This window comes from Thermomyces lanuginosus (assembly GCF_041956635.1).
Source record: "Thermomyces lanuginosus strain ATCC 200065 unplaced genomic scaffold VTN49scaffold_15, whole genome shotgun sequence".
Lineage (NCBI taxonomy): Eukaryota > Fungi > Ascomycota > Eurotiomycetes > Eurotiales > Trichocomaceae > Thermomyces > Thermomyces lanuginosus.
In genome coordinates, this window is record NW_027192349.1 from 302903 (window position 1) to 325122 (window position 22220).

General features: G+C 54.4%; 8 protein-coding genes across 8 annotated transcripts; 3 read left to right on the forward strand and 5 right to left on the reverse strand.

Annotated features, from left to right (window-relative positions):
* Window positions 1–470: 470 nt before the first annotated feature.
* VTN49DRAFT_356 (uncharacterized protein) lies at window positions 471–1703 on the reverse strand (the record flags this gene model as incomplete). Its single annotated transcript, XM_069411409.1, has 5 exons — window positions 471–513; window positions 566–690; window positions 745–1196; window positions 1252–1537; window positions 1599–1703. 5 exons carry the CDS (start codon window positions 1701–1703, stop codon window positions 471–473), a joined length of 1011 nt encoding a protein of 336 aa, XP_069271530.1.
* Window positions 1704–3957: 2254 nt separating this feature from the next.
* On the forward strand, window positions 3958–6054 carry VTN49DRAFT_357 (uncharacterized protein; the record flags this gene model as incomplete). The annotated part of the gene is made up of 1 exon (XM_069411420.1): window positions 3958–6054. One exon carries the CDS (start codon window positions 3958–3960, stop codon window positions 6052–6054), a length of 2097 nt encoding a protein of 698 aa, XP_069271531.1.
* A 779-nt stretch (window positions 6055–6833) lies between these two features.
* On the reverse strand, window positions 6834–9874 carry VTN49DRAFT_358 (uncharacterized protein; the record flags this gene model as incomplete). The annotated part of the gene is made up of 7 exons (XM_069411431.1): window positions 6834–8168; window positions 8219–8627; window positions 8681–9068; window positions 9119–9208; window positions 9265–9373; window positions 9432–9659; window positions 9725–9874. 7 exons carry the CDS (start codon window positions 9872–9874, stop codon window positions 6834–6836), a joined length of 2709 nt encoding a protein of 902 aa, XP_069271532.1.
* Window positions 9875–10514: 640 nt separating this feature from the next.
* Window positions 10515–11680, forward strand: VTN49DRAFT_359 (uncharacterized protein; the record flags this gene model as incomplete). The annotated part of the gene is made up of 5 exons (XM_069411442.1): window positions 10515–10667; window positions 10729–11240; window positions 11297–11320; window positions 11379–11494; window positions 11547–11680. 5 exons carry the CDS (start codon window positions 10515–10517, stop codon window positions 11678–11680), a joined length of 939 nt encoding a protein of 312 aa, XP_069271533.1.
* Window positions 11681–11794: 114 nt separating this feature from the next.
* Window positions 11795–12793, reverse strand: VTN49DRAFT_360 (60S ribosomal protein uL30; the record flags this gene model as incomplete). The annotated part of the gene is made up of 3 exons (XM_069411454.1): window positions 11795–12254; window positions 12309–12475; window positions 12659–12793. The coding sequence occupies 3 exons, from the start codon at window positions 12791–12793 to the stop codon at window positions 11795–11797; spliced, it is 762 nt and encodes a 253-aa protein (XP_069271534.1).
* An 829-nt stretch (window positions 12794–13622) lies between these two features.
* On the forward strand, window positions 13623–14461 carry VTN49DRAFT_361 (uncharacterized protein; the record flags this gene model as incomplete). Its single annotated transcript, XM_069411465.1, has 2 exons — window positions 13623–14086; window positions 14146–14461. The coding sequence occupies 2 exons, from the start codon at window positions 13623–13625 to the stop codon at window positions 14459–14461; spliced, it is 780 nt and encodes a 259-aa protein (XP_069271535.1).
* Window positions 14462–14722: 261 nt separating this feature from the next.
* VTN49DRAFT_362 (uncharacterized protein) lies at window positions 14723–17349 on the reverse strand (the record flags this gene model as incomplete). Its single annotated transcript, XM_069411476.1, has 2 exons — window positions 14723–16962; window positions 17019–17349. The coding sequence occupies 2 exons, from the start codon at window positions 17347–17349 to the stop codon at window positions 14723–14725; spliced, it is 2571 nt and encodes an 856-aa protein (XP_069271536.1).
* A 1266-nt stretch (window positions 17350–18615) lies between these two features.
* On the reverse strand, window positions 18616–21708 carry VTN49DRAFT_363 (uncharacterized protein; the record flags this gene model as incomplete). Its single annotated transcript, XM_069411487.1, has 8 exons — window positions 18616–19379; window positions 19430–19788; window positions 19840–19959; window positions 20023–20282; window positions 20339–20492; window positions 20554–20753; window positions 20812–21071; window positions 21135–21708. The coding sequence occupies 8 exons, from the start codon at window positions 21706–21708 to the stop codon at window positions 18616–18618; spliced, it is 2691 nt and encodes an 896-aa protein (XP_069271537.1).
* Between the last annotated feature and the right edge of the window lie 512 nt (window positions 21709–22220).

The following is a 22220-nucleotide window of genomic DNA, read 5'->3' on the forward strand; positions in this document are numbered from 1 at the left end:
GGAGAGAGCGGGTTTCCGAACTGAGATGGGCTTACGATATTAGCAGAGGATATGGAAGGAGAGAAAGAAGAGAGGAGAGAAGGAAAGCAGCGGGAAGGAGGTACAGCTTGACAGCGGAAGGAGGCAGCCGGGTACGATATTCAGGGAAGGAGCACCCCCCTGCTAATTCATCATCATGGAGGTTGCAGTATTCAGGCCAAAGAACAAGTCCATTCTTCTATCCAGAAAGCTTCTCATCTTCTTATTTGTGTCGCCGCACCTTAACGGCTTTTGACAAGCCATGGTAGGGTGGTGAAGCGGACATAAGCTGCAGCGGATTGCTCTTCTCTTGCTTTGTATCCCAGCATCCACCCGAGTGTAACGAATGTGGGCTATTAGATAACAAGAGGACTCAATTACCAGTCTCCAATGAAGGCTATGTAGTCCGTTTAGGGATGAACTTGGCTTTCAACTCCTTTTCATTCTCAATGCTACCTCTGAAGAACTCTTGCTGTGACTTGCCTGGGAAGACAACTGGAGACCAGTCAGCGCGACAAGAACCGAAGGAAGTCAGGGAAATGCTTACTAAACAGGGTCAATTTCCTGCAACCCCGGGTACCCCAAAAGACTGAGTCCCGCGATACCAAAGTGAGTATGGAATACATCCACCATATCTCCTGGCCGATCAGCCAAACCACCTCGCTCCGGGTCCTGTCCGAGAGAGTCAGACATAACAGAGCGAGAGAGAGAGAAAAGGGAGCTGACCTGGCATCGCAAGATAAACGTAGTCAACTTCGCCCGGTCGATCCAGTGCAGACGGCCGATCATGGCGAGACTGGCGGCCACCCACCAACTGTAGCATACGTCTTCGGCCTTTTCAGGCCGTCCATTCAACCCGCCATTCTCTCGTTGCCGCTCGCTCAGCCAAGCTCCCAGACGGTCCTTATCGATCAAGTCCAAGCGGCCGGCAATGGCCAGGGCGCCGACGCAAGTGAGCACTTGGCCCGAATGGGACTCGGCACCAGGACGGACGCCGAACCCGCCATCCAGGTTCTCGCACTGCTTGACGTAGGCCACTGCCTTGTCCAGATCGATCAGGTGTAACAATCCGAGCAGGGAGAGCGCCAGTAGCGCCCCATACAGGAATCGCGTGTCGGTCTCTCCCCACTCGTCGCCTTTGAAGACGCCTGTCTCGCGGTCCTGTAAGGCGGCAATAACTGTTGGAGAAAATTTAGCTGTGTCTTCAAGGTCAGTCCAGAGGCTCTCGCATACACGCGCCGACCCTCTCCTTTCCGCCCCGGTTCCGCTTTTCCAGCTCGTCGACGGCGTCCAGCATCACCAGGATCTGCACGGCTGACACGGTATACAGCATGTGAGCATCATGACCCGGCGCCGCGCCAAAGCCGCCGTTCTCATGCTGGCACGCGAGAACAAAGTCAATGGTTTCATCTCTGGGCAGGGCATCGGGACGATTCATGAGATGCAGGGGCGTCAAGCCCCAGTACACGCCATTCAGACGCAGATGTTCGGTATACCAGTATTCGATTTCATCTCGACGCTGAGGTCCGCGTCAGAGGTCGTTTGCTTTGTCTGGGTGTCCCGCCGTAGGAAGCACGCACAGTGTCTAGACTTTTGATATATTCCACATGCTTCTCTACGCACAGTTCCAATGGAGACCCCTCTTCCGTGCCTCCTCCTCGGCCAGGACCCGACACCAATGACATGATCTGAGAGGCTAACCGATAATGTGAGCGGAAGGTTCCAGTGATCGCAAAAAGTTGCTGGCACTGGGAATCCATCGAAGGGTTCTCTTGGCATGCTTTCTATGGGACCCGGAAGAGAAATGATCCGAGCCGAGAACGTGAGAGCGCTGTGACACGTGATAGAAATGGGACTAACCAAATCGAGCAGGTTACACGTACGTTACATGATACTCGTAAGACTGGCACATCCAAGTGGAAGCGTCGGATACAACTCAATGCAGGGGCAAGTCAAAAAGGTTCATATGGTGTTCGCCGTCTTCTCAGGAGGATCTCAAATCATCTTTAATTAACCTTATCGTTAGTTCGTCAGTCACACCGCAAAAAGCGACGGCTGGCGGCACATTTGCTAACCGAAACCTTAGACCGCTTGGCACATCCGGCCCGTGCGCGTGTTTCAGGGTGGTGGAGCACGCCATTTGGACATGAGAGACGACGTTAGGACTGCAGAGTAGTCTGTGCTGTGGCCTCATGGGCGAGCTTGCGCGTTGACCGTTGTCTCGATCAGCCAAGCGGCATTTTGATTTGGCCACAGAGGGACAAGATCATCATCGATCATCGCCGTTGCCGGAATTGACGGCCGGGCATGCGCATCAGAGCGCGATTTACGGTGGAATGCCTACTTGCCGTCGATCCATGGATCACCACAGCCTCGCAATACGGAGTACTCGTAATCGATGTGGAATTGTGGATGCGCCCCAAACTTCGCATCCCTCCTCGATCCAGAAGTCGAGGCGGAGAAGCCCGTCATATTTGGCTCGGTATTGTGGGAATTGGTTCCTGTCGATCGAACCTACGAGAGGGCCAAATCTGTGTTTGCTGCAAAGCCTGCATGGTATGCTGAGGGACACTGGGCAATGGGTTTTTGCTGGGAGTTGTGACGCATAACCTACGAGTAACCGCATTCGCACACGGCAGTTTGGGTCGTGTGGGCTTGTGGCTGGCCTCGAGGAACTACGTTGAAGTTTACGTATGCTCAGTTTTGTGCTTTAAGGAAGACACGTGCGCACAAGGTCCAGAATGCTGAGCCATGGATCCTCCCAGTTCGATCCAAAGAAAGGCTCATATCTCCGACAGCAAACACCAGTTCAAGAGCAAACAATGGGCTCCGATAGTCTCGGGTAAGGTCCGTACGGGACCGGATGAAGCTGTAGAGTTCTGGAGGGCTCTTAATTTATCCTCGGCTTGCGGAGCGAAGGCCGTGGCGCTTTCTCGAATGGAGCAGTGCCGGCGCCAAATGCTCTAGGGATTTTTTTATCGAACCATCACCTAATCCAAGGGCAAAACTTGCGACGCCAATCTGTCGTAATTTGTAAGTTGGGAAGTGTAAAATGTCAAGCTGAGACTGAGTAGGTCTGAACACCGCATTCTTTGTCTTTACATCTCTTCCACTTAGCAACTGTACATACATTTACATTTATTATACTGATTCTCTCGTGTACTTACAAAACAGCCGGTGTTTATCCCAGAATCCAGATCTATCCCCCCGACTCAGGGGCCAATTGGTCCATGCAGAAATCGCCGGCGCCGTGGCTAGTCTAGTCTCTGCAAGCGAAACGCGTTAGACCCCGACCACCATACTCCTCGACCATCCGAACATCCCTGCTTTGTTTTTTTTGTGGTTTTTTTTATTTTTTTTTTTTTTTATTTCCTTCATCCTTCAGTCTCCGGCGGTCATTTTCCTCTACATAAAGCAGCGCGCAACCGGCCGGTCTGCTCGGCGCTGCTGGATCGCCGGCCCCTGAATCCCCTTTATTCACCGCGGTCCCCTCAGGCCAATCCCAACTGTCCTCCGCAATCCACTCTGCCGGGTTCAGGAACACCCGTGCTGCTGGCTGAAAGTGACTTGGATCATGCCCGTTGTTAACTGGTGAGGAACTCCCTTTCTGTCGTTTCATGATCGCAATCGGTCAAAATTCACGGCTTTGTTCGTCGGACCCTTGATTGCTATTGAATGCTGGGCCATACGTTGGCGACCCTGAGGACCCTTTAATCGAAAGGGATAGTCACTGACTACTTGTGTATTTCATTCAGATTCAGCACAAATCCGGCGATTCGTCATTTTTCCCTCTTATCATATCTGATATCGAGGCGCCCCCTGGCGGCGATAGCTGCCTGAGGGTGTGGACGATCGCCCCTGTATCGATTCGATCGCACACAAAGATTCAAGATACATACACACATCGAGCCGGAAAATAACTTCTAGACCCCCCATAACATGCCATCCAAGCCCAGTGATCTGCCCAGCCTGGAGCTGGCCACATCTCGCTCCAAAACTATGACCAATCCCGCCTCACAGAGCGCCGACGCCTTGAAGCCGGAACCCAGTCCCAGCACCCTGAGCCCGCGCTCGCCCAAGTCGTCGCCAACATCTCCGCTGTCCTTCCCCAAAGGCGCCACGATCCGCCCCGTGGCCAGACGGTCTAAAACAGAAACATCCCTGGCATCTTCCCCCCAGGCTGGTGAGGAGCCGCCGACGCCTGGATTCACGGCCATCCCCCCGTGCCCGTCATCACCAACGAAAGAGTCGACGTTGTCGTCAGCTCACAAACACGCTCGGGAGGCTTCTCGATCTTTCTTTGCGAACCTGCGGGCCTCCAGGTCCTCGCACAAGGTTAGCACCTCTGACAGCTCTGCGGATATCCCGCCCAAGAGCCAGGGTAGCATTCGCGAGCGGCCCGCAACGATGGGACGCGCCAATAGTTCCTCCCCAGATTTGCTCGACTCGTCGAGCAGCCGTCTGGGCAAGGATGATGCGTCAGAGGACCAGAGTGAACGGAAGAGTAGCCCCGACACAGAACAAAGTTCATCAAGTAACAACAACGCTTCCGCCTCGAAGAAATCTAAGCCGCGCTTCGCCAGCCTGTTGACTCGCACGCGATCAATACGGACGGATGACGGTCCGCGCCTTCTCAACGCACGACGGGCGTCCAATGCAGGTCTTCTGAGAGTTAGTGAGACGGACGAGGTGGAGGAGCCGCTGCGGACGGCACCGCTGAGACAAGACCGCGGCTTCAAGGAAGCAGCCGAGTCACCGTCATCGACCGACCGAAGCAACCAGCGCTCGGATCAGCAATTGCCGCAGCGGCCAGCTACAAGCCAACGGGAGCGTCGCCACGGGGCATCAATGGTGACGTCAGCTTCGCTGAGCCAAGTCTCCGGGGCGTCGGCGGCACTGTTCAACAACCTGCGGGGTGCGTCAAGCGAAGCTGCGGACCGACTGGGCAAGGCCGGGCGAGGCCTGTTTGGCAAGATCACACGGAGCGGGAGCACGAACGAGCGGGACACGTCGTCGCTGGACGACAACTACGTGTTCCAGGTCATCAACCTCCCGCTGATCGAGCAAACGCGGAAGACGCGCATCGCGAAGCGCCTGGAGGACTGCAAGGACAAGACTGAGTTTTGGATGCCGGCGCTGGCGTATCGGTGCATTGACTACCTCAACTTCAAGGGATGCGAGGAGGAAGGTTTGTACCGAGTACCCGGCAGTGGTAAGGAGGTGCGGCATTGGCAACGGCGGTTCGACCAGGAGCTGGACATCAACCTGTTTGATGAGCCAGACCTGTACGACATCAACATCATCGGGTCCATGTTCAAAGCATGGTTGCGTGAACTGCCGGACGAGCTGCTACCTAAGTCGACGCAGCAGATGATCGCGGAAAAGTGCGAGGGCGCGACATCGGCGCCGCAGCTGCTGCGCGACGAGCTGTCCAAGCTTCCGCCTTACAACTACTACCTGCTCTTCGCCATTACCTGTCACTTGAACCTGCTGCACTCGTATGTCGAGCAGAACAAGATGGACTACCGCAATCTGTGCATCTGCTTCCAGCCATGCATGAAAATCGACTCTTTCTGCTTCCAGTTCTTGGTCTGCGACTGGAAGAACTGCTGGCAAGGCTGCTGGACTGAGAAGGAGTGGCTGGAGAAAGAGCGGGAAGCTGAGAGAGCAGAACGCGAAGCTCGGGAGCGTGAAGCCAACAAGACCAACGGCACCATCCACCCCGCTGCTGACGAGCGCGCCGTCACCTCCGGAAGCAGCGAATCCGAAGACACCGGCAGCTTCGCCAATTCCTCTCACAAGAATCGGTCAGAAGAAGCATTTTCCATGAAATCCAGCAAATCCGCCAAGTCCAGCAAGGACAAGGAAAGGGACCGCAAAAGTCGCCCACCGCCCTTGATGAAATCGAAATCCAACCCCAAATCCGACTCGGGCTCGAATAACTCCAACAACAACAGCACCTCATCCTCTAATCACAACCGCACGATATCGCAACTGCCAGAGCTAGGCCCGCCATTATCCCCGATCAAGATCTGATAAGCCGATTCGATCCGATATCGATCTGACGCGCACGAAATGGTTCTTATCATTGTTCCGATATGTCAATTTTTTCTCCTGTACATGTTTGGCTCAGCACGGTTGCCATTGTTCCATGCCTCTTGTGTCTGTGTGATTGATTAAGTTGCCCTATTTCCTCTTGTTCGATGACTTTTGACTGGGCGTGGGAGTTGAGCGTGTGTGTGATCATCCATCTCATTCCACGGCGTTTGTGAGCGTTTTTGTATGTGTGTGTTTTTACTTGCGTATCTGTTGGGAACGTTTTATATTCAAATCTCAAACTACCGTTTTCCGTTTCAATCTTATTTTCCCGATTTCCATATTAATAATTTTTGTCCTTTCTGTTGTACTCGCTCTGCTCCTGCTCCTACTTGTGCTATTTTGCGTTTTGTCTTTCTCGTGAGAGAGTGACGTTCGGTTTTTTTTTTTTTTTTTCTCCCATCTGCACGCTTTTTTTTCTTTTTTCTTTCGTGAAGTAGAATGTTTCCCTCCGCTGTGTATCGATTTTATTCGAGTAACTTATTAGCAGGGTTTCGGGGAAAGAAGTACTATCTGATTTGGATGGATGTACCTACTTCTTGCTGGTACGGGTATGTAGGTACCTTACTTAGCTCTTAGGGGGTATTGAATCAAATTGAACGAGTTAATGTTCTCTACTTTTTGGCCAGGGAGCGGATTTCAAGAGAAAAATCAACCAAAATCCCATTTTGTGAACAACATGCAGATCAAACCATAGATGCATATCATACAAGAAAGAACTACAGTTTGGCTTTTGCGTCCTCCAACAACTCCACGCCCGCACCGGCAATAGCCAATTTGCCCGTCTCGACGACAACCGTCTGGAAGACTACCGTCTTCGAGTCCACCTTCCACATCTCCGTGCGGAGGGTCTGGCCCGGCAGGACGACGCCAACGAATCGCGCCTTGAGGGACTTGAACGCGCCAAACGCCTCGTAGACGTGGCGCGCCGAGAAGCCGAGCGTGCAAAGGCCGTGCAGGATCGGCGTCTCGAAGCCGCCGGCGCGGCTGAAGTTGGGATCGATGTGCAACGGGTTGCGGTCGCCGTTGAGTCGGTAGAGAGCGGCTTGGGACTCCGAAGTCCGCTCGACGGCGGTGGTGGTTGGGTTGGACTTGGGCGCCTTGTAGGCGGCAACAGCGGCCGCGGGGCGGCGCGCGGTCGGCTTGTTGGAGCCACCGAAGCCGCCGCTGCCGCGGATGAAAACGGTGGACTCATTGTAGAAGAGGTCCTCGCCCGTGGCGGCGTCGCGTGTCGTGAAGCCCGTCACGACGATGGCGGCGTTGCCCTTGTCGATCACGTCGATGAGGCGCGGCTCCGTCACTGTGCGCGCCGCCGTCGGGATCGGGTACTTGCGGATCTCGAGGTATTGCTCACCGTGCAGCAGCTGCATCGGCGAGTAGTCCTTCACAATGTCCTCCATGTTGAACGGAGTCTCAGCGTTGAACCACGGGATTACACCCCAGGTCGGCAGCGCCTGGAAGTTCTCGTCGTTCTCATACACGAGCGGCAGCCGCGTGCGTGGCGCACCGACGCTGAGGTTGTACAGAATGACGTCCCGCTCGGTGTACGTAAACTCCGTGCCATTCGCCTTTGCCTTCTTGGCCTTCTCGATGTTGGCCAGGATGTCCGATCCCTCCGCATTGGACTCCTCCTGGTTGATCCGGTTCTCCAGGTTTGCCATAATCCGCTGCACTCCCGTCTGGTTGTCGTACGGGTAGTCCGCGCGCCCATCATCAAAGTTGACAATCTTGTCCCAGTTCTCCAGCACCGCCTCGGGCGTGAGCGGCTTGTCCACGGGGAAGCCGTACCCGCCGCTTCGCTGCCATCGCGTGTTCGTGAACCAGCCGCTGCCGACCTCGTACAGGCCCTTGGTCCCGGGTTCCGGAAGTGCGTCCGAGCACAGCAGAGCAACGAGCGGCGCCACGTAATCAGGCTTGAACGCCTGCACCATCTCCTCCGGCAAGATCGTCCGTGTCATGTTAGTACCGGCGTTGGGTGCGATCGTGTTGACCTTGATGTTGTATTTGGCGCCTTCAACCGCCAGCGTGTGCGACAAGCCCAGAATACCCAGTTTCTATAATCGTTAGCATTCATCATGAAAACGAATCCCAATCTGGAACATACCGCCGCCGAGTAGTTGGACTGGCCAAAGTTGCCGTAGATACCGCTCGTCGACGTCGTGTTGATAATGCGTCCGTACTTCTGCTTCAGGAAGTGCGGCCACGCCGCCTTGGTCACCTTGTATGTGCCCCGCAGGTGCACGTTCAGCACCGGTTCCCAAAGCTCATCGCTCATGTTCGTAAACGCCTTATCCCGCAAAATACCCGCGTTGTTGATCAAGATATCGATCCGGCCAAAGGCGTCAATGGCCGCCTTGACCACGGCCTCGCCATCCTCGACAGACGCCTTGTTGCCCACCGCCTTGCCACCGGCCTTACGAATCTCCTGCACAACGGGCTCGGGGTCTACCAAATCGTTGACCACGACCGAGGCGCCCAGCTTGGCAAACAGCAGGCAGTATGCCCGGCCAAGACTGTAACCAGTCAGCGGAGCTGGACAGGATATTATATATTCACAAATACTTACCCGTTACCACCGCCAGTAACCAAGGCCACCCGGCCCTTGAAGTCGAGGTTCGGCGCCGACGGATTCGGGGGCAGCTTCTGAGCCTCCTCAAGCAGGGTCGCAAAGTCAGCCGGGCCAGTCGGGTAGCTCGGCTCAGAGAAGTCATAGACGTCCTTCCACTTGGCAAGGATGGCCTGCGGAGTCAGTGTGGAGTCCGCCCGCAGCAGGGCACCCTTGGCTCGCTGCCAGCGCAGCTTGGCGACATGGCCACCGCCAACCTCGAAGACACCGCCAGTCTCGGTGGTGTTGGAAGGATGCACCAGTCGGGCCACCAGGGGGACCACCCACTCAGGGCCCAACTGCTTGAAGATTTCCGGAGGCAAGATCTTCGCCGTCATTTGGCTTGCAGCTGCAACAGGTCAGAATGACCAAACACGCATCCATTTCGTATCAACTTACCAATCGGAGCGACGGCGTTGACAATGATGTTGTACTTGGCGCCCTCCTTGGCCAAGGTTTCTGTGAAGCCGACCTGGCTGAGTTTGGCGGCTAGACAGGTCAGACTCCATTCGGTCATGAGCTCGTGGAATGGACGATCAACTTACCCGAGTAGTTCGCCTGGCCAAAGTTGCCGAACAGACCGGCAGCCGAGGTGGTGTTGATAATCCGGCCATACTTTTGCTTTCGGAAATGCGGCCACGCTGCGCGAGCACACTTCGATCATCTGTCAATCCCCAATCACTCAGAGAGTTCGAATTCTCGCCCGACATACCTTGTATGCTCCGTAAACATGGACTCGATAGATCAAATCCCAATCCTCATCCTTCATATTCTTGAAAGCAACATCGCGCAGGATTCCGGCATTGTTAATCAAGACGTCGATGCGACCAAAGCTCTTGACCGCCGCATCGATGATGCGGTCTCCATTCTCGACGCTGTCGTAGTTGGCGATGGCCTTTCCACCCGCTTTTCGGATCTGCTCCACTACGGCATCGGCATTCTACACAGACCGTGTTAGCAAACCACCACACCCCTAGCACGGTCGCTCCAGAGACGTTCACTCACCTTGGACTTGCCGCCGTGCTGGGGCAGACCCAGATCGTTCACGACGACATTGGCGCCGCGCGAAGCAAAGAACAGCGCGTACGCCTTTCCCAGGCCGCTGCCGGCGCCGGTGACGACGACGGTCTGATTGTCGAAGCGCAGTTCGGCCATGATGGATCACTATCTTCTAACTCCAAGCTTGGAGGAATCGAGAAAGGCTGCTTGCGGAGGGATGGCCGGGGTCTTAAAACGGGCATGGGCCGAGGCGGAACCTCGGCTTAGTCGGAGTTTCTGATTGGCTCCTCGGTCAAGCCTCGGTGGTCATCGCCCGTCACATGCCGACGTCATCTTAGATCACATTCACAGGATGCAGCAATTCGATTCATATGAATATTGAATTGAACTTTAATCTGTGGAAGAACAAGCTGGAAGATTGCCATAGTTTTGCATCATGAATTGCCGATGTCGAATCCCACAATAGCTGCAGGATCGGAGCAAATGTTCAAGTGCTACTATACTATTCCTACAGCAGTATTAGCCACCAGTCTACAAGTACCATTGAGCTTGCTTGAGCGCTTGGGGCACTGGCAATGCATTTGAGACCTTCTCTCATCCCCTAACGACACTATGAAGCTTGCATCCCCTCTCATACTCTCCCCAAAGCCAGCATCATGGTCTCAATGCTCAATCGCGGTCGATGATGACTAAGCTCTTCTCGGCCGGGATTCTCTCCGGATCGTCAATTAGGGCTTTCTACACCCTCCGATCAGCAGCATGGATCCCCGCAATTCGAAGTCCTGCACCCTCCAAAATGCCAGAATACCACGATGACAAGTCCCAGCACTGCATCCCGTTCCTGCTCGAGCATCTGAAGGCGCATCAGGCGCGTCACGGCAATAATCCCGACGCGCCTCCGTTCTTCCTCGGCTTGAACGGGGTGCAGGGTGCGGGGAAGACCGTTCTCGTAGGCATTTCCTAAACCCATTCGATGATATGAATTTCAACAGCTAATAGGGTGTATTTAGGTGTCAATGCTCCAGCAAACCCTGCGCAACCCTCCCTACTCCCTTCCCGTAGTTACTCTTTCCCTTGATGACATTTACCTCACCCATGCGGACCAGCAAGCACTTGCAGCGCGGCACCCGGATAACCCCCTGGTACAGCACCGCGGGCAGCCCTCCACGCACGACCTCACGATGGGCCGCGCGGTATTCGCCTCGTTGCGCGCCAATCAACCCACCGCCATCCCGCAGTATGACAAGTCTGCATTCCAGGGCCAGGGCGATCGAGTTTTGCCAGAGAGTCGCTGGGAGACAGTAAACCGTGACGGTGAGGAAAAGATCCGTGTGGTAATTTTCGAGGGCTGGTGCGTTGGATTCCGCGCGCTTGACGAGGATACTCTCCGCGCGAGATGGCAGGATGCCGTGCGCCGGAAGGAGGATCCCGCAAGTGGGTATGATGGGCGTCTGGGGTATGTCCGGTTCGAGGATGTGAAGACGGTGAATGATGCGTTGAGGGAGTATGATGTGTTAACCGAGTATGTACACCTTTGACTCTCGAGCTTGTTTCACTTAACTAACGTAATCGATTCAGTCAACTCGATGCATTGATACACATGTTCGTCCCCTTTCCCCCTTTTTAGTCTTGTCTCAGGAAAATGCTCACGTTTATCCAGCGACGCCCAAAACACCCGCTTTGTCTATGACTGGCGCCAGCAGCAGGAGAGGACCCTCCGCGCCACCAAAGGAACTGGGATGACCGAGGAGCAAGTCAATCGTTTCGTCGATGGATGTAAGAACCCTTCCTCTTTCCTTTGAGTCCCGCTCACTGATCAATCAATCAGATTACCCGTCGTATGAATTATACACGGAAAACCTCCGCAAAGGAGTGTTTGCCCCGACGGAGGAGAATAAGGGTCGGCAGTTACGACTTGTCGTGGACAAAGACCGGAAGGTTTGCGACGTGGTCAGGATATAAAATGTATCTACTGGATTTTTACGTAGACGATTTGAATAGAAATTAGATGTGTCGATATTTTTTTTTGTCCATTGACTCTAACCGCCATAAGACATCCATAAACATGCCAGAAATCTAGTTCATCTTGCGCACCAGCTCGTTGATGGCCTCCTCGCGGTTGCCAGTGTCACCACCCTCAACGTAGTGCTTGAACTTGCGACGGCGGAAGCCACCGTTGGGGTTGGACAGCTTGAAGGGCCAGAGGAAGTTGGCAGCCTGCTTGAAGTTGGGGCCGACAGTGTAGATCTCGTGGATCAGGTCCTCAATGCAGACGATGCCGTACTTGCCCAGGTTGTCCTCGATGATCTGGTTGTCGGTCAGGGGGATGCGCTGCCCGTTGACCTTGCCGTAGCCGCGCTTGTAGATGAGCTCGCGGACGGTCTTCAGGTTCGGGTAGCCGTAGGCGACGTAGGGGTTGATGATGGTCAGCATCTCCTGCGTCGCCTTGTTCAGGCGGATGAACACGCCCGAGTTGATCTGCAGCAGACGGAACAGCTGCAGGACCTTGCGCGGCTTAGCCGGGATCTTGTTGATACTATTCATCGTTAACATTCGCTCCTTCCTCTCTATCTGCGTAGACTTGACTCACCCCTTGATGCGGACCACAAAGACTAGCTTGGGCTCATCAGGGACGTAGAAGTTGCCCTGAGCACGAGCCTCGCGGGCCAGGCGGATCTTCTCGCGCTCAGCATCACGGTACTCCTTGACGTAGGCCTCAGCGCGCTTGAAGATAACAGCACGCTTCTCCTTGTTGGCCTGTAGACCGTTAGCAACGTCTACATCAACATATCCCCATTAGTGAAGCGAGGTGTTGGATGTCAGCCCCGAAAGATGGTTAACGGTTAGCGACAGCATCGACCGGAGTCTAGTCGCTGAAATAGCTATCATCACCCAGCCAACCCTCGCTCCACTTGACGAGTTGGGAACAAAAAGACTAACCTGCTTGCGCTTCTGCGCAGCCTCAAGCCGAGCAGCGCGAGCCTGCTCCTGGCTCTTGCGCTTCTTCAGGAGGGTCTCAGGCACAAGGACCTGGTCCTGGGTGGGGAGTTTGCTAGAACGCGTGACAGTCAGCATAGTCTGTCCAGGCGAGACGAAGCAACATCGCCGAGTAAGAACTGCAGCACAGCGCCACATTCTCAACTGACGGGATGACTCGACGAAATGTATTTAATCGGTGAGGTGAGAGGCGGCGCCCTTTATGACGAGAAGCGGCGACCACTATCTTGACCTCATCCGACAAAACCCTAAGCATTCCGCTCAGGAAGAATATGCCGAAGCCACGAGCCCGCAGGGCCACGCCCCCGGAACTCCCAGCTCTCGACAATGAATTTCAGGGAGAAGGCCGACGAGCGGCCTTCAGCCCCAATACCCCATGCTAGGCCGATCCAATTGAGCCTCCCTGATACTGCTCAATGAGAGGAAAAAGAACCGACCGACGGGAATGATCGAGCTGGTGCCATTGCGGGATTCAATCCGCGACAGCCAACCCCAGCGAGAAAGATGGACGACTATCACTGAAGGTCTCACGGTCTGGCAATGCAGATCAGCGAGGGGACGTGCGCAAAGGGGGAGCATACGAGGTAGCCATCTCGACTCAATTCGGGCCGGATATTCGACGATTGTCGGCTTGTCGAGGACGCTGGTGCTGGAGACGAAGAAAAATCTCGAGGGACAAAATGAAGGAGTTGAGGTTTGTGTGGGCTCCGCTAAGAATCCCCCTAGTCCTAATATGGAATAGCCATTACCTCTCTTATCACAAATGCGCTAAACCTGATTTGGACTATAGCCCTTATCGGAACTCTTAGGGCTAGAATGGCGGCCCTCCGCATGTCGCTCCGCAGACAGCAGACCAGCGAGCCCAGAATACCCATCAACTCCGTCTTAAAACACCGAGACAAGGCAAATGTCCACTCGCCGCGGTGTCGGTCTCGGCGCCTTCGCCAACCGCACCCAAACCAGCCAATCCTACGCCACGCACGGCGCGAACCTGCGCTCCTCACACCTCGCATCCCTCCAGACCCAGCTCTCCGTCTTCCAGTCCCTCCTTCACTCCTTCGCCTTGGAGCATGCCGCCACTATCCGTTCTAACCCGACTTTCCGCGCGGAATTCGCGCGCATGTGCCATGCGATTGGTGTCGACCCGCTCGCGGCCAGCAACGTCAAGGGCAAGAGCGGAAGTAGTGGCGGCAGTTTCTGGACGCAGATCCTCGGCGGTGATGTGAATGATTTCTACTTTGAGGTTGCGGTGCGTGTGGTGGAACTCTGTCGCGAGACACGTAGTGAAAATGGAGGATTGATTAGCGTCGAGGAGTGCCGGAAGAAGGTCGGGCGGGGGAAGGCGATTGGTGGCGGGTTGGAGGTTTCTGAGTATGTCACCCTCCTCATTTTGTAAGGAAACCGGGATTTAACTGGATATGTTGATGTAGTGATGATATCCTCCGCGCCGTCAAGGCTCTCGAACCATTAGGCTCGGGCTTCAGCATCGTCCGCGTCGGCAGCAAGCAGTATATCCGCTCCGTGCCCAAGGAGCTCAATACGGACCAGGCTACGGTGTTGGAGGTTATACAGATCTCTGGTTACGTGACCGTGTCGATGCTGCAGCTGAACCTCGGCTGGGAGAAGGCGCGTGCGGTTACCGTGATTGAGGATCTTCTCGCGGACGGGCTGGTTTGGGTGGATAGCCAGTGCGAGGAAAATGAGTATTGGTCATTGCAGCATCTAACGACGCTTGAAGAGGGCTAAAATAACCTCATCATTGAGATGGGTTTGTACATTATTGATTGATGTCGCTACGAGTCACGATAGAGTTTATGGAAGTGATAGTACTTCAACTAATAATATCATCCATTCTATCTGTAGACAGGATATCATAATCCATACCCCTCAGACTGCCAAATGGCGTAACCACATTTCATAAAAAGGAACATCATCAAACTCCTACGTAACAAATGGGACATCGAACTTTTGTATACAAAAATCCAGCCCATCGAACCAGACCCCCGATTAAGCCTTGATCGCTCCTCCCAGCGCTCCTCCGCTGAACGGTTGACCACCCGGCCGCCGTTGTTGACCGCCAGGGAGTCGGGTGCTGCCGCGCGTCTGACCGGGCCGACCGCCTCGGCCACCGCGACCGGTGCCCTGGTCGCGCTGGAATGCGTGGGCCATGCCCTGGGTCCGTTGCTCGAGGGTCTTCTCGTTGGCCTCGAGCAGGGACATGGACTTCTCCGCCAGCGTGACGATCTGGGACTGGAGACGAGAGAGCTCGACGCCCTTGCGGAACACGATAGCGTTGTTGACCTGGTCGAGAGCCGCGGCGAGCTCCTCGTGGGAGATCATCCGGCTCACAATGGCGGAGATCTTCTTCTCCGGGAGCTCGAACATGTCGGCCAGCGTCTTGATGGACAGTGTGTCGTAGAACGGTGCGTACGTGAAAAGGTACGTCCGCAGGCCTTCCTCCTGGATCTGCTCCGCAAGCATCTTCTTGATCTTGTCCGGCTGGGGCATCAAGTCCCAAATCTTAATGCTGGTGAGCATCTCCGTCGCCTTCTTCCAGTCGCCCGCGGCGAGGAGCTTGGCGCTCATGATGACGCCGTCTCGCGTGTTCTCCGGCGGTCCCGTGAACACTTGCCTCTCGTTGTAATCGAGCATCCGCCGGAAGGTCTTGGAGATGACTCGTCGTTTCATTTCCGGGCTCGATGAAGTCTGCGCCATCAGGGGCACCTCGAGGAACATGCTAGAAGTGAGGTAGATGCACTCCAGGAGCTCGAGGTTGATGTGCATATGGAATGGAAGTTGTCGTTGCCTCTCAAGGCGCTCCTGCTCGGGCGACACGGTAGAGTACCGCTGCAGGATGATGCCTTGGGCCAGCAGCTCCTTTTGGCGGCCGCTGCCACAAATCTCCGAGAGTGTGTTCTGGGCCTCGTAGATGAGACCGGCGCGGAACGCGCAGAGACCGATCTGAACCAGTGTGCGGTTGAACAGGATTTGTGTGCTGACGTCAAAGTTGGAGATGTTCTCTGACAGGTGCGACATCAACATCAAGTCACGCGCGCGGTAGTAGTTGTCATGCAGGGCGATGAAGTAGATCTGGCACAGCATCGCACGCGCCCGGATGATGCCGTCGCTGTACTTGAAGAGGTAGTTGCACAGGGACTGCACGAGGGCTGGGACATCGATGGTGCTCTGGCGAGGAGTGATAGCCGAGTTCAAGTCGGCAGGAATGGCCTTCCATGTGGCATCCTCCAGGATGGTAATAACTTGGGTCGGCTTGAAGTACAGATGCTCCAACCGCCGCATCACGATGCGGTTGATGCTCTCTTGCCGAGGCTCGCTCTTGTCGGTCTTGCCAAGCTCTTCCACGTAGAGCATGGCACGCACAATGGCAATGTACAGTGCCTGCTCGTCCTGAAGGCGCTCGATGTACTCGGCGGTGTGGGGGTCAATGTTCTGCAGAGACCGTGTGAACTCGTCATCAAGGCGCTCGGCAAAGGACACGATGCTACCGGGAATGCGCAGCACTTCGCCCTCGGCAACCTGCGGCAGCTTTTCATCGTCCTCCCACTCCTCAGCACCTTCGGTGACGATGTGGTTGCGGTTCTGCTCCAGAACCGACAAAAGGGCCGAGAGCTCCCGCTCGGTAGCCTTCCATTGCTCGATGCTCATATACCCAAGCGCCGAAGACGAGACAAGATCGAACCGCGTGGCGATCAGCGTCAGGTAAATGCGAATCCTCTGGTAGGGAGTCTGAGCAACTTCCAGCAGTTTCTCCATGGTGCGGATCTGCTCCTGGCGGTCGGTGTTCTTCTTTCCTCGAGATTCAACGATGATCCGGAGGTGCTTGAGGATGCTCTCCGAGGTGTACTGCAATGTCTTGCCGTGACGGCCCACGGTCGAGAAGCCTTCATCGTCGGCCAGATTCAGACTGTCCAAAGCCGTCACGCGAGGCTTGATAGTCCTCTCCACGAGCTCCGTGGCAGAGACCTCATCCGCCTCCATGTAACCCTCCTTGTCGGCACGGTACTTCTCGATCTCGGCAGCATACTCCTTGTTGTTCTTCTTGATCTTTTGCTTGACCGCGTTGAGACCCTTCGCATTACTGGCGTTCATCTTCTTCGTCGACACTTTTTGCTTGGCAATGGTCTCGTTCATAAAGTCCTCCAGGTCGGCAATGGTCTTGATATAGATCTTTGGCGGTGGGCCGACCGGGCTGATCTTGGGAATATGCCGGTTCAACTTGTCAAACTCTATACCGGCGTCAGCACTCTCGAGACGGAAAATTTCCCTCTGGGTAAAAACACACCTGTTGCAATCACGGCCCAGTCGTTGATCTTCTCCGCATTTTCGATCGACTTGACGATCGCCTCGAGCTCCTCCCATCGCTTATCTTTTGCACTCTTCACCACCGTCACTCTATCTTCATCTTCACTCTCCTCGCTCTCGGAAACATCCCTCATGAATCGGCTGGCACCGCTTCGGCCAGCCGGTTCCTCCTCGGACTCGGACTCGGACTCAGTTTCCTCCTCGCTGGACTCCTCCTCAGACAGCTCCTCTTCCTCCTCCTCGCTGTAGAGCTCCTCCTCGTCGGAGGTGGAGGTGTCGCTGTCGCTGCCACCGTGGAAAAAGCGAGACATTTTGTTTTCGGCTGTTCTCGGTTCTGTGTTGATCGAGCTGGTCGATGCGCTAGAGTCCGCGAGCAGAAAACTCGACTCCGGGGAAATTCGATCGACGAGATATCAGCCCTTCACGTCGATCCGAGTGAAGTTGGTCCGGCTTGAAGTTGCGAGTCTGCCGTGGGATCTTGACAAGACCGGGTGATGAAATTTAAGCGAGGGTAGGCTAAACCATATTAGGAATGTAAAATTACGGTTTGCCATCCCATTCATCCCCAGAATCAGATCCCCCCCATACTGTCAGCCGCAGCATAGGAGAACATTGATTTAATAGTTTAACCCGACATACGGTAAATAAGTTGATTACATCTGAATAATGTGGTTGCGATGCCATTCTTTGAATCGTCTCGCGCGATGCGGCCTGTCTGCCAGTAGTTATAGAGAAAACTTTGTTTTCCCAGATCTTAGATCTGAATATATAAACTCGACTTCTCAGCAGAATAGTACCTATATCACTCCATACCCTTCCGATTCAAAATGCCAAAGTCTTGGGAACTGCATACCAGTTCATTTGCGTTACTTCGAGACGACCGTAACGGTGGTATAAAGATCAAACTGTTGGCCAACAGCATGCGAATCTGTACATGGATGGAGATGAATACGACTTCATTGCAGTCAAGTAGCTGCAAAAGGGAACAAGTATGGACAAAAGCATGGTAATCGTACTGATCATAGAAGAAAACTCATCACAGGAAAAACATAACCACATCAAACATGAAGACATACGTGTATAAACATGGGAGTCCAGATATAGACGTGCAGTAAACAAAATAAACGATCCTCTCCAAGTTACGCCGATGCTATGCCAAATTGACCCATACTTGACCAGAAGGGAGACTGATGATTCATTTTGGAAAAGACCCGAACGGATGGGATAAGAGGTCGTAAATGCAGATCGTGGTATACTGTGTCGACGGCAGGAAGAATGTCGACAACGAATGATGCTCGCATGCGCGAGTTTTGAACAATCAGTGCCATGGCGTCGACTCGAAGAACCGAGCTCATCATGCAAGAAACTCGCAGAACCCGTTGCACACTTTCGCTCCATAGCGCACTTGCATTCCATGCATTCCTCGTGAAGCATGAAAACGTCCTGAATGACAGAGCGAGACGCCAGGCTCGGTCGTGAGTCGCGCCAAGTGACATCAACACTGAAGTCGTAACTCGCAATCGAGACGACACTGAACAAATAAAACAAATTGAGCATCAAAACACGCGCGCACCATCTCAATGCCATTGAGATTGATTGAACCCCTCGCCAAGAACACCATCCTCCAGAGTCCGAATGAAATCTCGATTCCGATGGCTCGGGCCCGCGCGGCTGCCACGACGGCGAGAATTCGAATTGGAATTGTCACCGTACGCATCGGGCGGAGGCGGGTAATAGGCGGGACTGGGCTGGAGACGGATAGGAGCATTGGGGTCCAGGTGACTGGCCACGCGCTGGATGCTTGGCGGAATACCGCTCTGATGCTGATCCATTGTGGAGGCACGCTGTCGGCCGGCTCTGGTAGTAGCCTGCGCATAGAGGCTCTGTGACGGACCGTACTGATGTTGGGAGAGCTGGCCCTGCATCATACCCATTTGGTGGCCATAACCCGGCGGTTGAGAAGCGTACGGTGGAGGAGCCCCTTGCTGGTACATGCCGTTGTAGACCGGAGGCGGATGAGTGGTGGGGTGATATGGAGCAACCTGCATCGAATACCCAGACTGCTGTGCCTGCGCTTGTTGCGCCGCTTGGGCGGCCTGGGCGGCTTGCTGTTGTCGCTGTTTGTAGGAGGCCTCGGCGGCTTGCTGCTGCTGCAGCCCCGGAGCCGGTGTTTTGTTGAGGTTAGCGTACTTGAGATTCGACGGGGGCACAAATGGCCCCGTGAACTTCTGCTGCGTGATAAATGGATGCAGTTTTGCCTGCTGGGGCGACCATCGCTCCAGGGGATTGATCTGCAAAAGTCCCCGCACAAAGTCGATGAATGCAACGCGATTATTGAGTTCTGCCAGAGTCAGTGACTCGCCATACAAGAAGCGCGAATAATAAGCGTACCTCGTTCGATCTCCGCCGGTTTCATGTTCTTCCTTGGCATGGCATAACCCTTAATAATCTCATCCAAAGTGTTTGCCTGGAAATATTTCTTGCTCGGTTGTTCCTTGGTGTTATGCTCGCGCGAATATTGTTCCATGCTCTTCAAGCGCCAAGTCTTCCTGCCGTACTCATCTGTAACCTTTTCGAAGAATTCACCCGCCTGTTTGCCCATCTCAAGCATCCAAGCAGGCGGCATTCCCAGCATCTCCGTAATCCGGGCGATTTGGTTATATTCCGATGAGCCCGGAAACAAGGGCAGCCCAAGGAACAGTTCAACGACAATACAGCCCAAGGACCACATGTCGATGGCTGATGAATATCTAGAGTACGGTCAGCTGGAACCGAGATGAATTATTGGCGTCAAAACTTACGGCAATCCCAGAAGGACCTCGGGGGATCGGTAGAAACGAGACTGGATATACGTATAAACAGTCTGACGTTCGTCACATGCCGATCCAAAATCGATAATCTTGATAATGGGGCTTTCCAGACTGCAAGCCGAATAATGGTTAGCCATGCAACAAGAGCAGAGGCGAAAATTAGGCAGGACTTACTTCTTCAGCAGGATATTTTCGGGTTTCAGATCGCAATGGATCAATCGAGCCTTTTGCAAGAGGCTCAGCCCGTTTAGAAGCTGCTGAGCGAACACTCGCACAAGCGTTGTACTCAAGCCTCGGAACTGGTTCTGCTTGATCAACTCGTACAAATTGACGCTCAGCAGCTCGAACACCAGACAGAGATGCTGTCTATGGATGAAGGTGTCCTTGAGGCGGAGGACATGGTGCTCATCATTTTTGTCGTATTTGGAGTTCAGCTGAGAAGACGTCAATGATACCATTCTCGACAATTGAGATCCTCTAGTAAACTTACCAAATCCAACACCGAGACCTCCATCATACTTTGATTGAAATAGGCCGTCTTGTTCTTGACGACCTTGACAGCCACCACCTCCTGGGTTTTCAAGTTTTGGCATTTTACTACCTGACCAAATGTCCCCTGGCCTAGGACATCGAGGATGAGGTATCTGTTCCTTGGTTGTGTCATTAGCGAAGTTCTCTTTCAGCTAGCACAGGATCATCACACACCTGTGGCCATTCTCCTCACTACCGAGGATGTCATTCACATAGAGAATATAATCACTTTCTTCATTGTCATATCCGTCATTCTTCGCCCCTTTGCTTGGCTTTGTAAGCACCCGACGCGGGTTTCGCGAGGATTCGTATTTGAATGACGGGTTGCAGATGTGATATGTGGCGGGAAGATGGGATGTCAATGCTTGGAGAGGCTACAACCAAATGATGAGCACCCAATACACCACAATCCAGATCAGTTGAAACACTCACACTAATGAAACCACCTTCCGGATTAGCTCGGCGATATGGAGGTTGCGCGTTGATTTTTGGCTGAAGTTCCTGCGTCGATCGGATCTTGGTGAACCGGGGAATCGGACCCCGACCAGCACGATTGTTCTGTTGCGAATGTCGCGAGGAGTTCGTATCCGTGCCAAACTGCGTGTTGGCTTGTGAGCCAGACCCGCTCGACGGGCTAAATTGGTCGGCACCGAAATCCGACGACGAGACGGGAGGTCGGGACGCTCGTGAGCCTAGAGAATGTCAGCGCTATCGAGACGCAGCATATTTATGTCCGTATAACGGATGCTACCCACCAGGTGGAGACTGATAGGCCTGAGTCGGTGACGAGTAGACACTCGTTCGGGTCGGGGACTGTCGGGAGCCGCCTGTTGTTGTAGCTGGCGGCAGCGTGTACGAATTCTGTGTCTTGGTTGGACTGGAGTTATACGGCGGCGAGAGAACGTCCATGGGCGAATATCGGCGGGCAGCAGACGAACTCTCGTTAGGAAGATATTGCGACACCGGGCGACTATTGTGAGACGCCCTGGGGTATTTGGACCGGTTGTAAGGATCGGCATCCTCCATCGTGGTATCCGCATCAGGAGCGTAGTCTCTCAGCTGCGACGTCATCGTCGTTGGCGGCGTCGCCATCGACGTGGAATTGGCAGCGGTGGTCTGCGGGGGGAACGGTGGTTTAGATGCTGCAACGGGACTCTGGTAGCTCTCATAGGTATACCCCGCCGGCAGCTGGGCGGACTGGTGCTGTGGACGACTGGCGTATTTCGTGTTCAACTGATGAGGATAGGGGTTGTTATTGCTGTTGTTATTGTCATACTGCGCCGGCCGACCCATGGCCGGGTCTCTGTATGCCGACCACTGCTGATCCATGGCTGATCACCATGCGATGGCCGTCATCCGCGTCCCTTCCGATTCGAGACCAGAACCGAGGCACTGGTGTAAGCGCTGCGTTTGGATCGCGATCGAGCAGTTCGCAGCGGCGCCGAACACGTTTATCGGCCCGGCTCTTGGTGTACACGAACAGACTGTTGGTTGGCAGCGATGGCGTTGAGACGGTTTGACGCAAGTCAAGGACGAGCGGCGCGTGAAACGGAATGAACAGCTACTTGAACACGAAACGAATCATCGTCCGAGGCGATGTCCAGGGCGAGGATTCTGGCTGGCGATGTAATCGAACGGGGATCGATCGCCAGCCGAGAGAGGGGGTTGGCGAACGAGTCGTGATGGCTGAACCTAAGGTCTCGGCGCGGCTGCCGCGACTGATGGAGTGGCAAGTGAAAATGTGAAGAAGGCCGTGGACTGTGGCGTGGCTCCGGCTGAGAGAAGAAGAGAAATGAAGCAGCAATGATGCAGGAGGAGAGAGGGAGGGGGAGACTCAAGTC